The sequence below is a fragment of the Gadus macrocephalus genome, chromosome 4 (assembly GCF_031168955.1).
Source record: "Gadus macrocephalus chromosome 4, ASM3116895v1".
In the NCBI taxonomy this organism is placed as follows: Eukaryota; Metazoa; Chordata; class Actinopteri; order Gadiformes; family Gadidae; genus Gadus; species Gadus macrocephalus.
Window position 1 is genome coordinate 16,555,297 of NC_082385.1, and position 17,017 is coordinate 16,572,313.

Here is a 17,017-nt window from a genome sequence, read left to right on the forward strand (position 1 = left end):
ACATTTTATTCCCAGATTGTATTTGCACATTTGGTTGCGATTCGACCCATAATTGTCGAACCAGATCTCACCCCACCACAACAGCACGGATATTTATTTTCTTCATTAATTAATTAACAGATGACAAATAAAAATATTCATAAATCATAGGAGTCCGACCATATTAAGCTAAATGTAACTGTTTCACCCAGCATGTGTTAACAAATCTTCTAACTGCTTGTGTGACCTTAAGCAACCCGAATGCAAAATGGTTTTGATCGTTTAGATGTCAAAAGATTGTTTTGGTTTGCTGTTAGGTGGTTTATATGTTTACTTAATAATTTGTGATCAGTTAAATTAATTATTTAGTAAGTTATTCAGTTAAGTATTTTGCACTAATCCCTTAATAAATAGGCCTCACTGGAACAAAATAATAAAAGTGTGAATAAGAAAATAATAAATATATTACGATTTTAAGTTAATAATTATTTGCAAAGATCATAATCTTTTTAAATATTTATGTACAAATAATACTACGTCAAATAGCCAACGTTAATTTTAATGTTATTTTAAATCTTTTACATTTTTTGACAAACCCATTATTTCATAAGGCTACAGGCTTTTGTGTTAAGCCAAATTGGTAATCCATTTATGTACAGTGTTGTTTCTGTTCTAATGGTTTAAATATCGACAGGCTCCCTTTTGTATATGCAACAGAGCAAAGTTATAAAGGTATTGGAAGATCAAAAATTACATTTCAATAAAGTATTTGCTCAATACATTCTTATTAGCAAGTTACCCTGAGGACTGAAAGATATTTCATTGATAACGCAAATCAATATATGATGCCCAGAAATACAATTGTGCCATTGTGCATTTATATGTAAATTCAAGCCCTGGCTTCAGAGCTTAAGGTCACTCTCCACCTCATCCCTAACTCTCCACCTCAAGCTGGTGTGTAGTGAGCGTTCTGGCACTGATTGGCTGCCGTGCATCACCCAAGTGGGTGCTACATATTGGTGGTGGTTAGTGAGGTCCCCCCTTCACTTTAGGCGTCTTTGAGTGTTATTAATTATTATTATTATTCTTCATGTTTAACCTCTGTTTTCCTTTTATTCCTAGTCTGTTTTACATAGTTTTGAATGATGACTATATGCTCTGTAAGGTGACCTTGGGTGTCTTGAAAGGCGCCTCTAAATTAAATGAATTATTATTATTATTATTATTACATAGCAGTAGTAGTTAGTTATACAATAAAGGCTAAATATCCTGCATGGATTAGCCATAATGATTCAAAGTAACCTGCAATCTTAAAATGTATATTTTACGTAGATCTTTTTTTGGCTGTTATAATCAAAATAAGCAAGATATACGGGGAACTATTGTAATAGTATTCAAATGCACAGGGTACACAAAAGGATAAACACTGGTGTTTAGCTGTGTGTCTTCATGGTAACAATTCAGTAATAGAGGAAAAAACAACCAAGCACACATTCACACACACACACACACACACACACACACACACACACACACGCACACGCACACGCACACGCACACAGACAGACACACACACACACACACACACACACACACACACACACACACACACACACACACACACACACACACACACACACACACACACACACACACACACACACACACACACACACACACACACACACATCCACAGATGCACGCAGCACAAAGACACAATATTTGTCTAATTGGTGTTGGTCCAAGATTGCAGAGCGAGAGAAACGTGTGAGGAACATACTAGTAATGCTTGCTAACCTGCCTAAGAGAACCACGTTAATAACATAATGCTTGCTAACGTGCCTGCTTTCATTGGTTGTTGAAGACCTTCATCACTTCACTTCAACAAAAAAAAATGAAATATAAAAAAAAAGAAAAAAATAGGGTTTTCTTTCTTTGGTCATTCCATTATTTACATGCCTAAATGATAGTGTATTCTTGACTTGTAAAATCAAGAATACAAACATGGAAAAGATCCACAAGATTGGCTGCACCCTAATAATCTAGTCGCATAATATCTAAATTTCTTCTTGCATCTCGCTTTGGCAAAGCAGTGGATCAATATATAATGAAACCAGATATAGCCAGCAACGGGGCCAACTTGTATAGCCTACACGTTCACAGTTAGCACATGCCTATTAAAATAGCAAATGGCATACAAAATGTATATATTTTTGGTCACTTTGGCTCTCAGATTATGTAGTTTTAACATTACTTCCATTCCTATTCTTGAGGTTATCAAATAAAAGGCAATCTGAATAGGCATCATGTGAGAATTCAGATAGGCTACACTTACTCCAACCAAGGGGAAGATTCTGGCTATTTACACTGTCTTTCGGGACATTTATTTTAAATAAAATTGAATAAAATAGCATTGGATAAATCTTAGAGATAAGTTAGATTCAAAATGATCAATTAATATTTGACCGGATTTGGAAATTGTCAGCTAAATGAAGATAACACAGCATCTATCGTTTTATATATAGTCATGCTTAATTTAAAATAACCAATAGTTTGTTGCATCTATGAAATGTGTAGGATGTGAAGTTTATTTTAGGTGACAAAATATTAACAGTATCATTTTGATCTCCAACATAAGACATATTATGGGGTCCGAGCAGCGAAGCTGCTTGGCCCCTATTGTTTTTGTAACGTTTTTTCTTTTCCTCAAATTCTGTAAAAGTCATACTGCAGCCAACACCGTAAATCGAAATTTGTGGTAGGCTACTGCACCCAAAGGTGGCGCTATTGTAAATAAATAATTAATTAGTCTTATTTCTCCTCACCAGATTGACCTAGACTCAAAATCCTTTCAGAATATCAATCTCTAGAATCAGACTACAAAAATAATCAAAAATTCACAAAAATCGCCACATAAAATCTTTAGACCAAATCATCGAACGCACCTATTATGCTTTTTCGACTTTTATGACCTATAAACGTTGTTATAATGATTCATAGTAATGTTAACCCTACTAAAGTGTCAAATAATGACGTACATGCAATTAGACGTATTCCCTGCTGGCTGTGCAGAGCGCTAAACAGGGACGTAGGTCGCGATTCACTTGTTCAAATTTCCGGGATTTATCTACGTAGAACAATCCAGATTTTCCATGTGTGGGAATGCTGCAGCATGCGCTTCCGGAAGGTAACCAATCACAACAGAGTGGGGTTGGCAGGAGGGTTGCGAGGGGGCGGAGAAGGACGAAGCCGAGTGTTGACATAGAATGCTGAAAGCGCCCAGATGAGAGCAAGAGTTTCCCGAAAATCGATATAGTTTTTTGTGCTGTGATTCGTGTCAGGTTGTTCTATAGGAGTCATTCATAAGAAATTAAGACCAGAAAAGTGGTATAATAGGAGATCTTTAGTTCCATTTGAGAAACATTGGCCAATAAAGTTGGAGCAGTTAGCCCATTTTTCTTATATGATCATTTTTTTATTGTATAAAAAAACATACAACTAGGTGGATACCAATACCCCCCACTACTAATACACTCAAATTGTGGTACTGCACCCAAAGGTGGCGCTATATCTAAAAAAAGATATGACCTAGCCTTATTTCTCCTTACGAGATTGACCTGGACTCAAAATTCTTTCATCATATTAATCTCTAAAATCAGATGCATCTTTTTCACCCTGGTCTTCTGCTCAATTTTTTTTTACTTTACCCACAATTTCATAAAAAAGCCAAACGTCCACAAGCTGAACATGACATTCTGTCATTGCCACTCATTTAAAGGGACACTGTGTAAAAATTACTCCCACCTATTGGTACAATTGTATATTGCATTCAAACTAATAGTGCTCGCTTGTTCTAAAACTACAGTGGGCGGAATGTGCCAAGAAGCTGTGTCACGACATCCAATACTACCTCATCGAGTCATTCGAGTGATGATGAGGTTCGTTATTTCAAACAAATTTCAAACTGCATTGAATCATTAGTGTAAGCAGCTGATGCATGAGTAATTACTCCTCGAGCAAGATAGTGAATTATTTCAGTCATCATTCACGCTGGCTCAGAGTGAAATCGCGTCTGCATTTCCTGTACCACGTAGGGCTTTTTGTCCCTCTCGGCAGTTCATAGACCGGAAGAACATGGAAGCCTCCATGAAGCTAACCCATCCTATGTAACTACATATTAATTATTCTTCGCTCAGGAGGATAAGTGAGATTTTTGGCAGAGATAATTTTACACCAATGAGGACTTATTTATGAATGAATACGTTGATTTTAGGTAATAAATGACTTAAAATATTACACATTGTCCCTTTAAGAAACATTGAACAGCACCTGAAATTCATCAGGCAATCAACATTCCGGCTCATTAGTTTCCAAGAATCGAACTGCCAAGACACAGTATGGCATTAAGGGGAACTTCTTCAGTGACCATTTTTCCTTCGTATTCATAGTTCTTCCGTTAGTGTTCTTGACTACAAATGTTTAATTTCTCCAGAATTTCAAAGATTTTTCAGGTACATGCTTTGAAGAAAGCCCTTAATTCACTTGAGAAATGTATGCTTTGAGTTTTCTGGATGTTGTGTGCTTATCAATAGACATTTGGACCATGTGAATGAGGCTGCAGTTCAGGTTTATAAGTGGAACATTTTTCCTTAAATATGACAATTATATGTTATATTTATATATCTTCCATTAGTGTGTTCTTTACTTTTACTTTTGCTTGGACCCCGTTAATCACCGCTTGCGGTTATATTTATTATTATTTATTTACTTTTTAAATGCAAAGCTACATGGAGCCACTGCACAGGGGTGGAAGAGTCGCGGGTTTCTGACCACTGGTTTTGACTGAAAACGCAGTAAAGAAATTGGGGAGCGTGACTCAGTCCTCACGCATGCGCACTGCTTGCAAGGCGCAGTACCCATACGCATAATTCTCCAGCATCACTCACTCCTTTACAGCGCAGCAAGGCTATCCAAAACACTACGAAATGGCAGACCCAAGAATACGGCAGGTGAAGATAAAGACCGGTGTTGTAAAACGGTAAGCCCGTTGTTCGATGTTTGAAATGTGAAAGATGCAGAGCTTTGTACAGAGACAGTAGCGTGGTACCTTAGCTCTGAGAGCTACAGACAACATAGCTCGGCTAGCATTACAAGCAGTTCTCGTCATCTTAGCGTATGTATCTAGCACTGGTTACTCAAGCAACCTGCCATTCCCTATATCAATTAGTTTAATTCATAGCAGGATTGCCTTTCGCATTTAATGTCGTTATGGTATTGTAACGACCTCGCCGGTGACTATTTAATTGTCCCAGGGTCGCTACAGTATTTCAAAATATAGCCAAAGTTAGCTTGCTAGTAGTACCTCGTACATGGGTGAGGTATTTGATGCTAGCTAGCTACGCTTCTGTCTTTTATTGAGAAATCAATTACGGACCCATTGACAAATACATGTAACAAAGGTTCAAATATATAAACCATAGATATAGTTTGTATTAAAGACCCGTCTTGTTTCACAAATGTTATAAATCCATCCCATCGTTGTTGGTGTTGTGTGAAGTCATGTTCCTGTCACGTGTCTTGGCCAAAGTACAAAATGATCAGAAAACGTTCCAATTTAATCGATGCATTTGCACCTTTATGCAAACATAGTTTACGTCACCATTACATGTGTGATTCTAACTTTGAAACAGAAATTTGAATTGGTAACACATTGGCCATCACCTGCACATATTCATATAGCAATGCGAGTGTTGTTCAGGCCTAGTAATAATAATGCACTGTCAACTGTTATAGTTGATATAACTACTAAGATGCAGTAATTATAATAGCCTTTGAAGACAGAAGAGAGGATTTTCAGTTAAACTACAATCTACACAAGTGCATGCAATGCAATCCGTTATGGTGCAAATTACTCTGAAACCTGATGAAGGAGGTCACAGCTAGTTGCATGGATTGGGCAACCTTTCTTATCATGCTAAATATTCAAAAGCTTTACATTTCTATTAACAAAAGGTGCTCCCTTGAAAAACATCACATTAATATTGTCCTACTGCCAATGGACCTTTTCTACGGTGCTATATTGATTGGGTTTGGATTGCAAACAGTTGCCTGTAGTGGGTCGGTAATGGTAAGTTGTTGATCTGTTCATTTTTGATCAATTGTTAGCGGATTAGGGCTACCACTTACCACTTTTTTTCAGTTAATTTGCAATACTCAATTCAATTTTATTTGTATAGCCCTTAATCACCATTAGTCTCAAAGGGCTTAACAGGCCAAATATTCATGACACCCCCCTTTACCCAAGCCCCCACACGGGCAAGAAAAGAACACAAGGGTAAAGTATATATGTCTGCATGGCTACGAGACAGTTAACGGGATCTACAAAACATAGTTCTCAGTAGATTGGCCTCAGTATCAGACTTCGTGGCTGCAGTATATGAAACTATCTCGGGGCTTAGTTTTCATTTTCTGATGTACCATGAAGATGTGAATAAGAGGAGAATTCATTTGATTAAAATATCGATATCTGGGGCAATATTTTCCGTCTAACTCTTCAGGAAGAAAGCATTAAAAATACAAAAGAATTTGTGAAAAAGAGAAAAAAAAAAGTTATATAGAATTAATCTATCGTTATTTGGCAGCAGTGTATAGATTCTCGTATCGCATGAAGAAGGGCGATGTTGAATTGCCGTATCGATATTTTGTCCCACCCCTAGTCCACACACATCTGGCCTCAGGTGTTCCTTGGCCGTGACGTTAAAGAGTATAAACAGTCACTCCAGGATTTCGCGGGCCTTTTTTGAGATTGTTGCGGCCTGAAAGTTGCGATTAAAGTGTGATTTTCCTGATGTTAAATATTACTATTATTAGCAGTTATTACTGAAAAAAATATTAATTAAAAGAACAAAAACACTGAGAAATGGTCCTATGAATAATTGATTCTTGATTCTTTCCATGCTGGCAATTGACTTGGATGCAACAGCCTGCGTCATGGTGATCTGTCTCGTCGTCTGACGTCCTGCCTGCAGTTCTGTAGTTATGTTTCGCGGTGACAAAATGCTTATCAATGGAAGTTTTCCGCTCATGTTCCACCACAATATTACATGCAGTGCAAAATAATTTTCCCCCGCTTTCATGTAAGAATACCAGGATACTGCTTTTACAATTTACAATTTACGATTAGGGCATTTAGCAGACGCTTTTAGCCAAAGCGACTTGCATCGTTTAATACACACCTTGACACACCGACGGTAGTCAACCATGCAAAGCGACAGCCAGCTCGTCAGGAGCAGTTGGCGTTAGGTGTCTTGCTCAGAGACACATCAACACACATCAATCCCCAGCTAGGAGGAGCTGGGGATTGAACCAGCAACCTTTCGGTTACAAGACAACTACTCTACCGCCTGAGCTAAGCCGACCCCTTTTTGCGATTTTTCGCCGTTATTTTCCTTGTTAAGTGTGAAACATTGGACGCACACATGCTGCATGAACGCTTGAATCGCTTGAAGTAGTAAACACGGAAGTAAGGCCGAAGGTAGGGCTGGGATAAACTATTATTTTTTTAAACGATTAATGTAGCGATTATTTTTTCGATGCATCGATTAATCTAACGATTCGTTTTTTCAGTTCGATTCTATTCGATTATCGATTATCTCCCCATTAATTGACTAATAGCAATTTATACATGTTGATATTCCAAAAATATGAATTCCTTAACATTTCAATGCGTGTTTATTGCCTTTAAATTCCAAAATAAAAGTGCAAAGTAATGCATTCTTAGAATTCTACGGTGCTCGGTCATCTGCAGCTGCTACCGGGTGGTGCCTCTTCAGGTGCTGGTGAATTGCCGTGGTGCTAGAATGGAAAGTCATCTCCATTTTGCAAAGACAACGTATCATGGAATCGTTTCCTTTTACATTAAATAATTCCCATACTTTAGAGGAACGAGTGCGTGGCACCTTGCACTTATGAAAGTCTGAGGAGCCGCTCGCGTTGCTACTACGCTCCGGCGCCGCCCGTCTTTTTTTTTATTTTTATTTTTTATCGACGCGCATTTTTCGCGTCGACGTAATTTATGCGTCAACGTCATCGATTACGTCGACGCGTCGTCCCAGCCCTAGCGGAAGGTAGTTGAAGTTGTCGCAGTTCAAGACGACGCCACTGGTCAAATTTACGGGAAAGATCCGGTGGTTGGTTACTATTGTGTCACCGTTCTCAATTCACGTTGATTGGTTAATGAACACCTTTTTCCTACTGTATAAATGGGGACCATATGCCCATATACGCCCGCATCTGTGATCGGATGCCACATTCGCGTGCCCTTACTTCTGATAAGAAATAACAGTCATGTCTTAAAAGTAACTGAAATAAGACCTTAATTTAGCGAAAAAATCCTATGTTTTTTCGACTCTCCCCAAAACACTAAGCGCCCCTACTCTGCCTACCTGTTATATCAGACCCTCCAGGATTTCGTGATGTTGCGATTTGCAACTTCAACGCAACATTAAGATGCTGCAAAAGATAGATATATTTAGGTATTTTAGTTTGTTAAGGTTTGAATGAAATTGTCCATTAGTTTGAAACCAACAATAAAAAAAATCGGGCCAAATCGCCCGGCCCTAATTTCAATGTATCTTGGGCATCGTGGATTGTGTGTAAACCTCTTCTACCCAGATGCACTCATTCCGTTTAGAGTTCTTATCCAACAATAGGTTCTCCGGTGTTTCTTCCTGTCCTGACTTGTGGCGCTTCTGTCGGTGTAAAATACGTGTCATCGCCAATGTTGACATGCTTATCATCATTTCACACCCCTTCAAATCTGCAGTCTCTCCCTGCCTGCCGCCTGCTGGCTCCCTGCATGTCTCTGGTGCCCCCCCAGCCCTCCTCCGTTCAGCGGGGCTCTCTTATGCAGGGCCCTTCCTCCTCCTCGCGGTGCCTCTCTGCACATTGCACTCAGCGGGACCCTGGCCAGGCAGGCGGACGCTCTTAATAAAATGACAACCGTAATTTGCCTTTGTCATTGCGGTCCTGGGCTCGGAGATGCGCCGCGGCTCAAAGATACAGTTCCTCGGTGGAAGGCGGCCGACGAATGTCTGGGCTCTAATTCCCTTTTTTTTTTTTTTTCATTTTCCAGAGAGCTGCCTTTTCCATTAAGCCCGGGTGGCAGGTCCATTTAAAACCAGCCCGGAACACCCACCCGGCGTTCTCCACCGAGCTGTAGTCTGGGAGAAATAAGAAATTAACATCAGGGTTGGCTCGTGGTGGTGGGGGGTGGACATTTTGTTATTAGACTGTCCTTCAGTTTTATTCAAATGATTCCCACCTTCCTCCTTCTCCATCTCATCGCCCCCCCCTTCCCCCGCCCCACCCTCCACTCAATGCTGTGACTTTCCAGAAGAGTGGCATCCCTCATTCCTGCGTGGGGAGATGGGAAGACACACTGCTCCTGCATATGCGACCAGTTTCAGGGCGATCTTGAGGGGGAAGGTATTAAAAGGAGCGGTAATTGATAGTAAAATATGCCCGTGGCTGGGCGATGGGTCCCAGTAATATGGCTGATTAATGGAGGAGCACTCACGTGCCCAGGACTGATACTTATGAGAAATTATTTTTGCTTTGTCATTCTGATGAGCAAGCGCAGCCGGAATAATACTATTAGTTGTGAATCATTCAATAGGGATATTTTCAAACTCCATTATGCCAATGAAGGTCGGAATCTATTTAATGTGTTTAGTTCCATTTGGCCCCTAATTGATAATCAAAATGTATCAATGTACTCAAGCCTCAATTTTCACTAACAATCAAGGAAAAGTGGGCCATTTACCACCTGACTTGGTCCAAATTAGGGCCTAAATTGATGATCAATTAATCTCTACAAAAAGACGTGCGTGTGTGTGGTTGGATATGGGGGAGAAGTGTGTGTGCGTGTTGATGGATAGAGTATCATCCTGCTGCTCGTGCTCACAGCTGTACTTGAGGTACTGAAGAACCGGCTACAAGTTATCCAGGGTACATGATTTTGTATTGCCACTAACCAAAGCCTTGTTTCTTCTAACGAGGGTTGAACAATTCATATATTTATGAACTGAATCTGGAATCACATTGGACAGAATGTACATAAAGGTGCTTTTCGGTCTTAGCTTATTATATTCTGTCAACACCCTTGTTCATTCAACAAAAGTACAAAAGCTGTTTGTAACGGTGAGATCCTCAAGCAGACGTCTAGTGCCGTCTAAATGACTGTGCGTCTGCATCACTGCCCTACGCAGTGCAGTGTACCACCATGAAGAGGACTGATGGGGTGGTGGAGCTGTATATCTGGCCCGCCTACAGCTGATGATCTGACTCCGTCCTCACTCTGACACATGTTGAGGGGGGTGGGGGGGGTAATCGGGATGGATGGCCCACCCTATGAAAGGTGACCATCACAGCCCCCCCCCCCCCCCCCTTTTATTGCTTGTCTGAGAGACGGGGACGTGTATGTTTTATGTGTCATGTGACAATGTAACACCGGGGCGGCGCCGGCGGGACGTTGAACTGTGGTTGGCGTGTTGTCTCATTTGTGTCCTGTTTGTGCAGGTTGGCCAAGGAGGAGGTCATGTACATAAAAGAGGTCAAGCAGCAGGAAGACAAGATTGAACGCCTCAAGGTGGAAGATAAGGACTTGTGTCCTCATGTCCTCAGTAAACAGGTACATGGGTGTTGGGGCTGGTATGAACGGGATTTGGTAATGCATGTCATTATCTTTAAGATTTAGAACTAGGGCTGTCGAATGATTTTAAGAAACTAATTTATCAAATTACACTTTGTGTGTTATTTATGCAGAACATCACGTATATTTCAATACAGGTATGAACAGAGACAACGAGGTGTATTAAAACTAGCATGCACTGCATTGTTCATGACCAATTACCTCCACCTGGGTCCTGGAGGGGCTCAGCCACCTGTTGGGCTGTGACGAGCCGTCTCCTCAGCTCTGGGGCGTTAGCGCTGCTCGGCTTGATCTGCCCTACTTCTTGCTAAATTTGCTGAGAGCGTGGAGGAACCCGCAGTCATCGAGGTTGTCTGTATTCGTTCTCTGTATGATTCAGTACATGGAATGATGGAAAGGAAGATTCTTCACTGCAGCTTTCATGTAATCTGACATCTTATCCTTGACTCCCCGGTTCCTTGCCACCTGTGCCGTGGCTGTCCTCCGTCTTCATCACGTTGGCGAGAACTAGGTTGTCTTGTTGAACCAAGATCATCCCTTGTGTTAACTGGGCCTAGAGCTTTGTGCATTTCATGACTGAGCAGAGATCTTCCTGTAAGATTCTGTACCTCTTTGTGAACCACGGTGGGTCCACAATAATAATGTGAGACTTTGGCTTGGGTGTCATTGGTAATCATCCTGACGTCATTAAATGATGCGACTTTTGGGAGCTGCGGACACGGCTGGTAATTGAAGGCCTCCTGATAGTCCGCTGGCCCGTTGCGTTCTCCTCATTCATCAACACTCAAGCGTGTCTCTCTTCCCCCTCGCCTGCAGCAGGCGCGTCAGTCCGTCCTCAACAGGTGTATGATAAAGCTTGTCAAACTGTTTACATTAACAAGTACAACTATACAGTACATATAATAACATTGCACAATTTGATTGAATTATTGATCATTTCTATCTTGTGGTTCAGCGGGTGCCATTCAGGATGGTGAGGTGCTGAGCAGGGGTTGGGATTATGGCGTGCCAGGTGCATTCAAGTGTGGCCAGGTGGACTGAGGCGGGGCCGGTTGGACTGAGGCGGGGATAGGTGAATTAAGAACCGTGTTGTTGGTCCAGCACCAGAACCGTGTTGTTGGTCCAGCACCAGAACCGTGTTGTTGGTCCAGCACCAGAACCGCGTTGTTGGTACAGCACCAGAACCGCGTTGTTGGTCCAGCACCAGAACCGTGTTGTTGGTCCAGCACCAGAACCGTGTTGTTGGTCCAGCAGCAGAACCGTGTTGTTGGTCCAGCAGCAGAACCGTGTTGTTGGTCCAGCACCAGAACCGTGTTGTTGGTCCAGCACCAGAACCGTGTTGTTGGTTCAGCATCAGAACCGTGTTGTTGGTTCAGCATCAGAACCGTGTTGTTGGTTCAGCACCAGAACCGTGTTGTTGGTTCAGCACCAGAACCGTGTTGTTGGTTCAGCACCAGAACCGTGTTGTTGGTTCAGCACCAGAACCGTGTTGTTGGTTCAGCACCAGAACCGTGTTGTTGGTTCAGCACCAGAACCGTGTTGTTGGTTCAGCACCTGAACCGTGTTGTTGGTTCAGCACCTGAACCGTGTTGTTGGTTCAGCACCTGAACCGTGTTGTTGGTTCAGCACCTGAACCGTGTTGTTGGTTCAGCACCTGAACCGTGTTGTTGGTTCAGCATCTGAACCGTGTTGTTGGTTCAGCACCAGAACCGTGTTGTTGTTGGTTCAGCACCAGAACCGTGTTGTTGTTGGTTCAGCACCAGAACCGTGTTGTTGTTGGTTCAGCACCAGAACCGTGTTGTTGGTTCAGCATCTGAACCGTGTTGTTGGTTCAGCATCTGAACCGAGTTTCTGGTTCAGCATCTGAACCGTGTGGTGGTTCAGGTTTTGTGATTGGAGCGTTGCTGGGCTCTGAGCAATACATCCATTGCATGTTATATACTGCAGCCGGCTGCTCCCGCTGGGGGTATTTGCAGCGAGGGGGGGATGGGATAAAGTGGTAGTGGAATAACATTGTGATGCCCCTTCACATGTCATCTGGAAGAGTGCGTCGGAACTACAGAGAATGGAATCCTGCGGTTGAAATACTTTACAATACTTCTATAGTTTCACTTCAGAGCCATGTTTGTGTGACATGTTATACAAATATATGGTAATGGTTGAAGTATGGAACTGGGTTAAAGTAGGGATTTATTTAATGCAGTTCGCAGATGTTCATGGTAACTGCCAGGACTGTCAACTAGGGGTTGGGGAGATAATTGATCCGTGTAAGTCTTCTTTGATACCAAGTAGATTCACAAATTCCATTTTTTTTTTGATTATTTGTGCTTCCTTTCATGTCAGGTTTATATTATTGCAATCAGTTGCTATATCTTCTCAAATATGAAAACGACAATTTTATGCTCTGCTTTCATCCCGTCTTTTGCCACACCGCTTTTCTTAATGCAGAGTGGACTGGATCTGAACATTAGCACTCTGATTTAATGAATCCATTATCCATTTGTGATCTAAATGTGACCCCAAGAATAGAATGGACCTGCGAGACCCCTGCTAACATGGTTTTCGTCTTTGCGTCCTCAGGTGGAGGTTCTCCAGGAGGCCAAGATGATGGTCCCAGATTGTCACCGCCGTCTGGCCAAGGCCCACGCAGACCTGGTCCAGCTGATGGTAGGATCACACCCAGAACACCACCCACCTGGCAGTACCTCTGGTTTAATATAGGTCCTCATGATATCACATCGCTCTGATCTTCATCTGGGATCCAGCAGTCCTAGTACGTAACGGCAGAACTCCTGGTCCAGCAGTCCTACTGTGTTATAGCAGAACCTCTCCAGTAGTCCTACTAGGTTATAGTAGAACTCCTGGTCCAGCAGTCCTACTGTGTTACAGCAGAACTTCTGGTCCAGCAGTCCTACTTATAGCAGAACCTCTGGTCCAATAGTCCTACTGTGTAACGGAAGAATTCTGGTCCAGTAGTCGGACTGTGTTGTAGCAGAATTTCCTGGAAGAAAAGTTACTTGCACAAGTGGAATAGGTTTTCAGAAGGGATTTGAATATGTGTATAACTGCATTGGCAAGACTTTGTGTGTTCCAATTAAGCTCTTACGGAGCCCCGCCTCCAACAACAAGATTGGGTGTAACAAATATTAAGTGACAGAAGGTAAAACAGCCCGTTCACCCAGACTTGACCTAATTTGCAATCAGACCTAAGATATGACTAAAGTCTGAATATGCTCCTACTTTGATGGAAGCATGCTGAAAGAGTGGGATCCTATATTGTAGTTAGTTATATAATCTTCAGGCTATATTTTCCTCTGAGATGTTCGTTTTAAAGTGGACTACAGGAAGATTATGTCTAGAAAAATATCCCCTTCATGGATTGACTGGTGGGTGGGTGTGTATTATTCATGAGAAGCCTTCTAGTGTGAAAACAGAATAAAGAACTGCAGGCTTAAAAGAAAATCTAAATTGATTAATGTGTTCATTAATATAATGAATAACAATCGTTGGCCTTCAATAGGTTATCATATTGCACATGTTCTTCTTTCTTGCATTATGGGCTGTATTCATGCATATTTGCATTGTTAAGTCTTCTCTTCATGCAGCCATTTCTTACTATTCTCAATGTATTGAATGTGTTTTGCTTGAATAAGGTGACTTTAGCTGCACAACGAGGCCTGCTTCTATTGACGAGCAAGGTTGGATTGAGAGGAATATGTGATGGTTCCATTAGACTCATTGACTTCTGGATTTGAAGGAGCTGACGCTAATAGTCAGAGCAGCTTCATATCAGCTATTGACCTAGAATCAGTTACAGTACACGGTCCCTGCTTAATCCACTCAACATCCTCTGTATCCATTCAAATCTCGTCGTGGAGAGGAGTTTATTGAATGAAAGCAAAGTCTATTGTTTTCTCGCATTGTGCATGTGATGTTTTTGAAATTGTAAAGAATTGCAATTCCTTTGGTCCTTTTTACTAATTCCCAGTATCTTCAAACCAGAAAAAACCCCACGTTTATGTGTGTGGGTTGTGCTCTGTTTCTGCAGGAAACGCTGGAGGACTTGGCTGAATCAGAGGAGTACATAGAGGCCAGGAGCATATTGGACTCAGTGAAGCTTGAAGGATGATGTTCTTGCCGTGCGATGCACCACTAAAATATCCATTCCTTTCGTCAGGCCTTGTTTGGAAACACGGGAGCAATCAGAATCAGTCGGCCTCCTTGCAATTACCATCGTCGACCCGCCGCTCCTTTTTTACATGTTTCACTTCACTGTAGACAAACCCAAGACCATTGAAACGAACACATTGTGTTGTGTTCGCTTTCAAAATAAAACTTGTGATTTACTTGCTTATGAAATCGTATGTTTTAATATCGGCGTGTTATTTTTTTGTTTGAGCATTGCCTTATTGTCTGCTCAACCAGTTCTAACAAACATGTGGAATTATTTCACATCATTTATTTATAGTCATTGTTATATTGCAAAGTTTGGGGTATATTTTACACATTTGAATTATACTGGAAGGGGAATATTTCATTTGAAAAATCAGCTTGCATCATTTTATCCTCTGCACAGAACTCTTCTGCAATATCAATAATGTAAATCGATGGTCTGCCATGTTCCTGCATGCTTTAAGATCTGCATATCAAAACCTGTATGATGAACAAAATATAAACTTTACATTCGGGCTTCGATCGACTTATTTCTTCAGAAATCAGCTACATGTAGGCCTATTCTACAACGAATAGCGGTGCATCAAATTGCAAATATTATCTTGTTAAAAAGTATTCAACTGGGCAAGATATTGGGAATGCATGGGAGAAGAAAAAAAACGAGCTGAAATATTAGATAAACTCAGCGTCCAGACAAATTAGGGTTCCATTTGTCTTGCTCCTTATTGGACACATTTGGATAAGGCCGGGATCACCCGAGTCTCATCAGCTCTAATGAGGCGCCACGGCTCCGTGACGCCCAGCCGCTCCCTCTTGTTAAGAGAATCGCTCTTCAATGCTGATTATTTTATTTGCAGTCATAATTATATTTCTTTCGGATAAATCACGGTCTAATCGAGTCCTTGCAGGGCAGTGGCGATAATTAAGGCATGAGATGCGAACGGGGGTTCCTGCTGCAGCCTGCTGTGTGGTCGGAGCCGGCGGACGGACAGCTGATGGACGTCTGGCCCAACGCGCGCCTTCCTCCAGCGCGCCACTTCGCCTCTCAGCCTCATGCTCAAACACAACAACTTATTACTTCTAATCCCCCGACTGTCACCAAACCACCCGCACCAAACAAGAATTGAATTTGTTAAACGTGCGATTGTGCAGATGGAAGATCGATTTTTTTTCTCCCTCTCCCTCCTTCCCTCTCTCCATCCCTCCCTCCATATAGAAATCTCTAATTGAGTGAATGCCGACGTCCAGTAGGGCGGACAGACTGCCGAGCGGACCCAAGAAGAAAGGAGGAGGGAAAGCACAAAACAAATCAGGCATTGTTATTTATCAAAACATGGTGAAAGAAACGAAGTGAAGAAGTAAAGGCTCCAAGTACCCGAGTGTGAATAAAGGCCATGCATGATGACTCCTCAGAACTGGGATTTACAACTCACAAATAACATTGGCCTATAATTCATGTTTTTGTTTTCTTTTATGTTTTATCAAAAGTCACTCCTCATCTCCAGGGCGCGTGCCAATGTCTGCTTTCCCCTCAGATGCGCCGCATTACCTCGTGTTGTGTTGGTTTGTTTGTCTGTTTGTGTTTCCATCACGTAGGAGATGGATGAGGGCGCAGAGAAACCTGCTGGGAGACAGGAGCCTCACGTCTGGTCCTGGTTACCCTTACCCTAACGAGAGGCCTGTCAGCACACAGGGCCTCATCGACTTACAATCACTATCCATATGAATTAAGTATGTATGTTGTCCGATTTTGGGGAAACAAATGGAATATTATATATATATATATATATATATATATATATATATATATATATATATATATATATATATATATATATATATGTGTGTGTGTGTGTGTGTGTGTATATAATATTCCATATCATCAATAAAGGGAACATTATAAAATAATTATAATTATTAGGGTTATTAGGTAGGATGCTGTTTTATGAGGCCTGATAATTGCTGGATATTAAATGGGTCTACTTCTGTAGGAGAAAAGGTTGATTAGCCTATATCCCTTTCAAATGAAGTGCAGCCCAACAGTTCCGATGTTTAGCCCTTATTAACTACAATTGACTTGAGTAGACTAAAGGCCTTTACAAAACGGAATTATATAGCTTATTGCATATTATTCCAATTGTGTAACTTTCTGTA

General features: G+C 41.5%; 1 protein-coding gene across 1 annotated transcript; it reads left to right on the forward strand.

The window, feature by feature from the left end:
* Positions 1–4,857: 4,857 nt before the first annotated feature.
* On the forward strand, positions 4,858–15,378 carry tbca (tubulin cofactor a). The gene is made up of 4 exons (XM_060050566.1): positions 4,858–5,017; positions 10,558–10,669; positions 13,271–13,357; positions 14,739–15,378. Exons 1-4 carry the CDS (start codon positions 4,965–4,967, stop codon positions 14,817–14,819), a joined length of 333 nt encoding a protein of 110 aa, XP_059906549.1. The 5' UTR covers positions 4,858–4,964; the 3' UTR covers positions 14,820–15,378.
* The last annotated feature ends 1,639 nt before the right edge of the window (positions 15,379–17,017 follow it).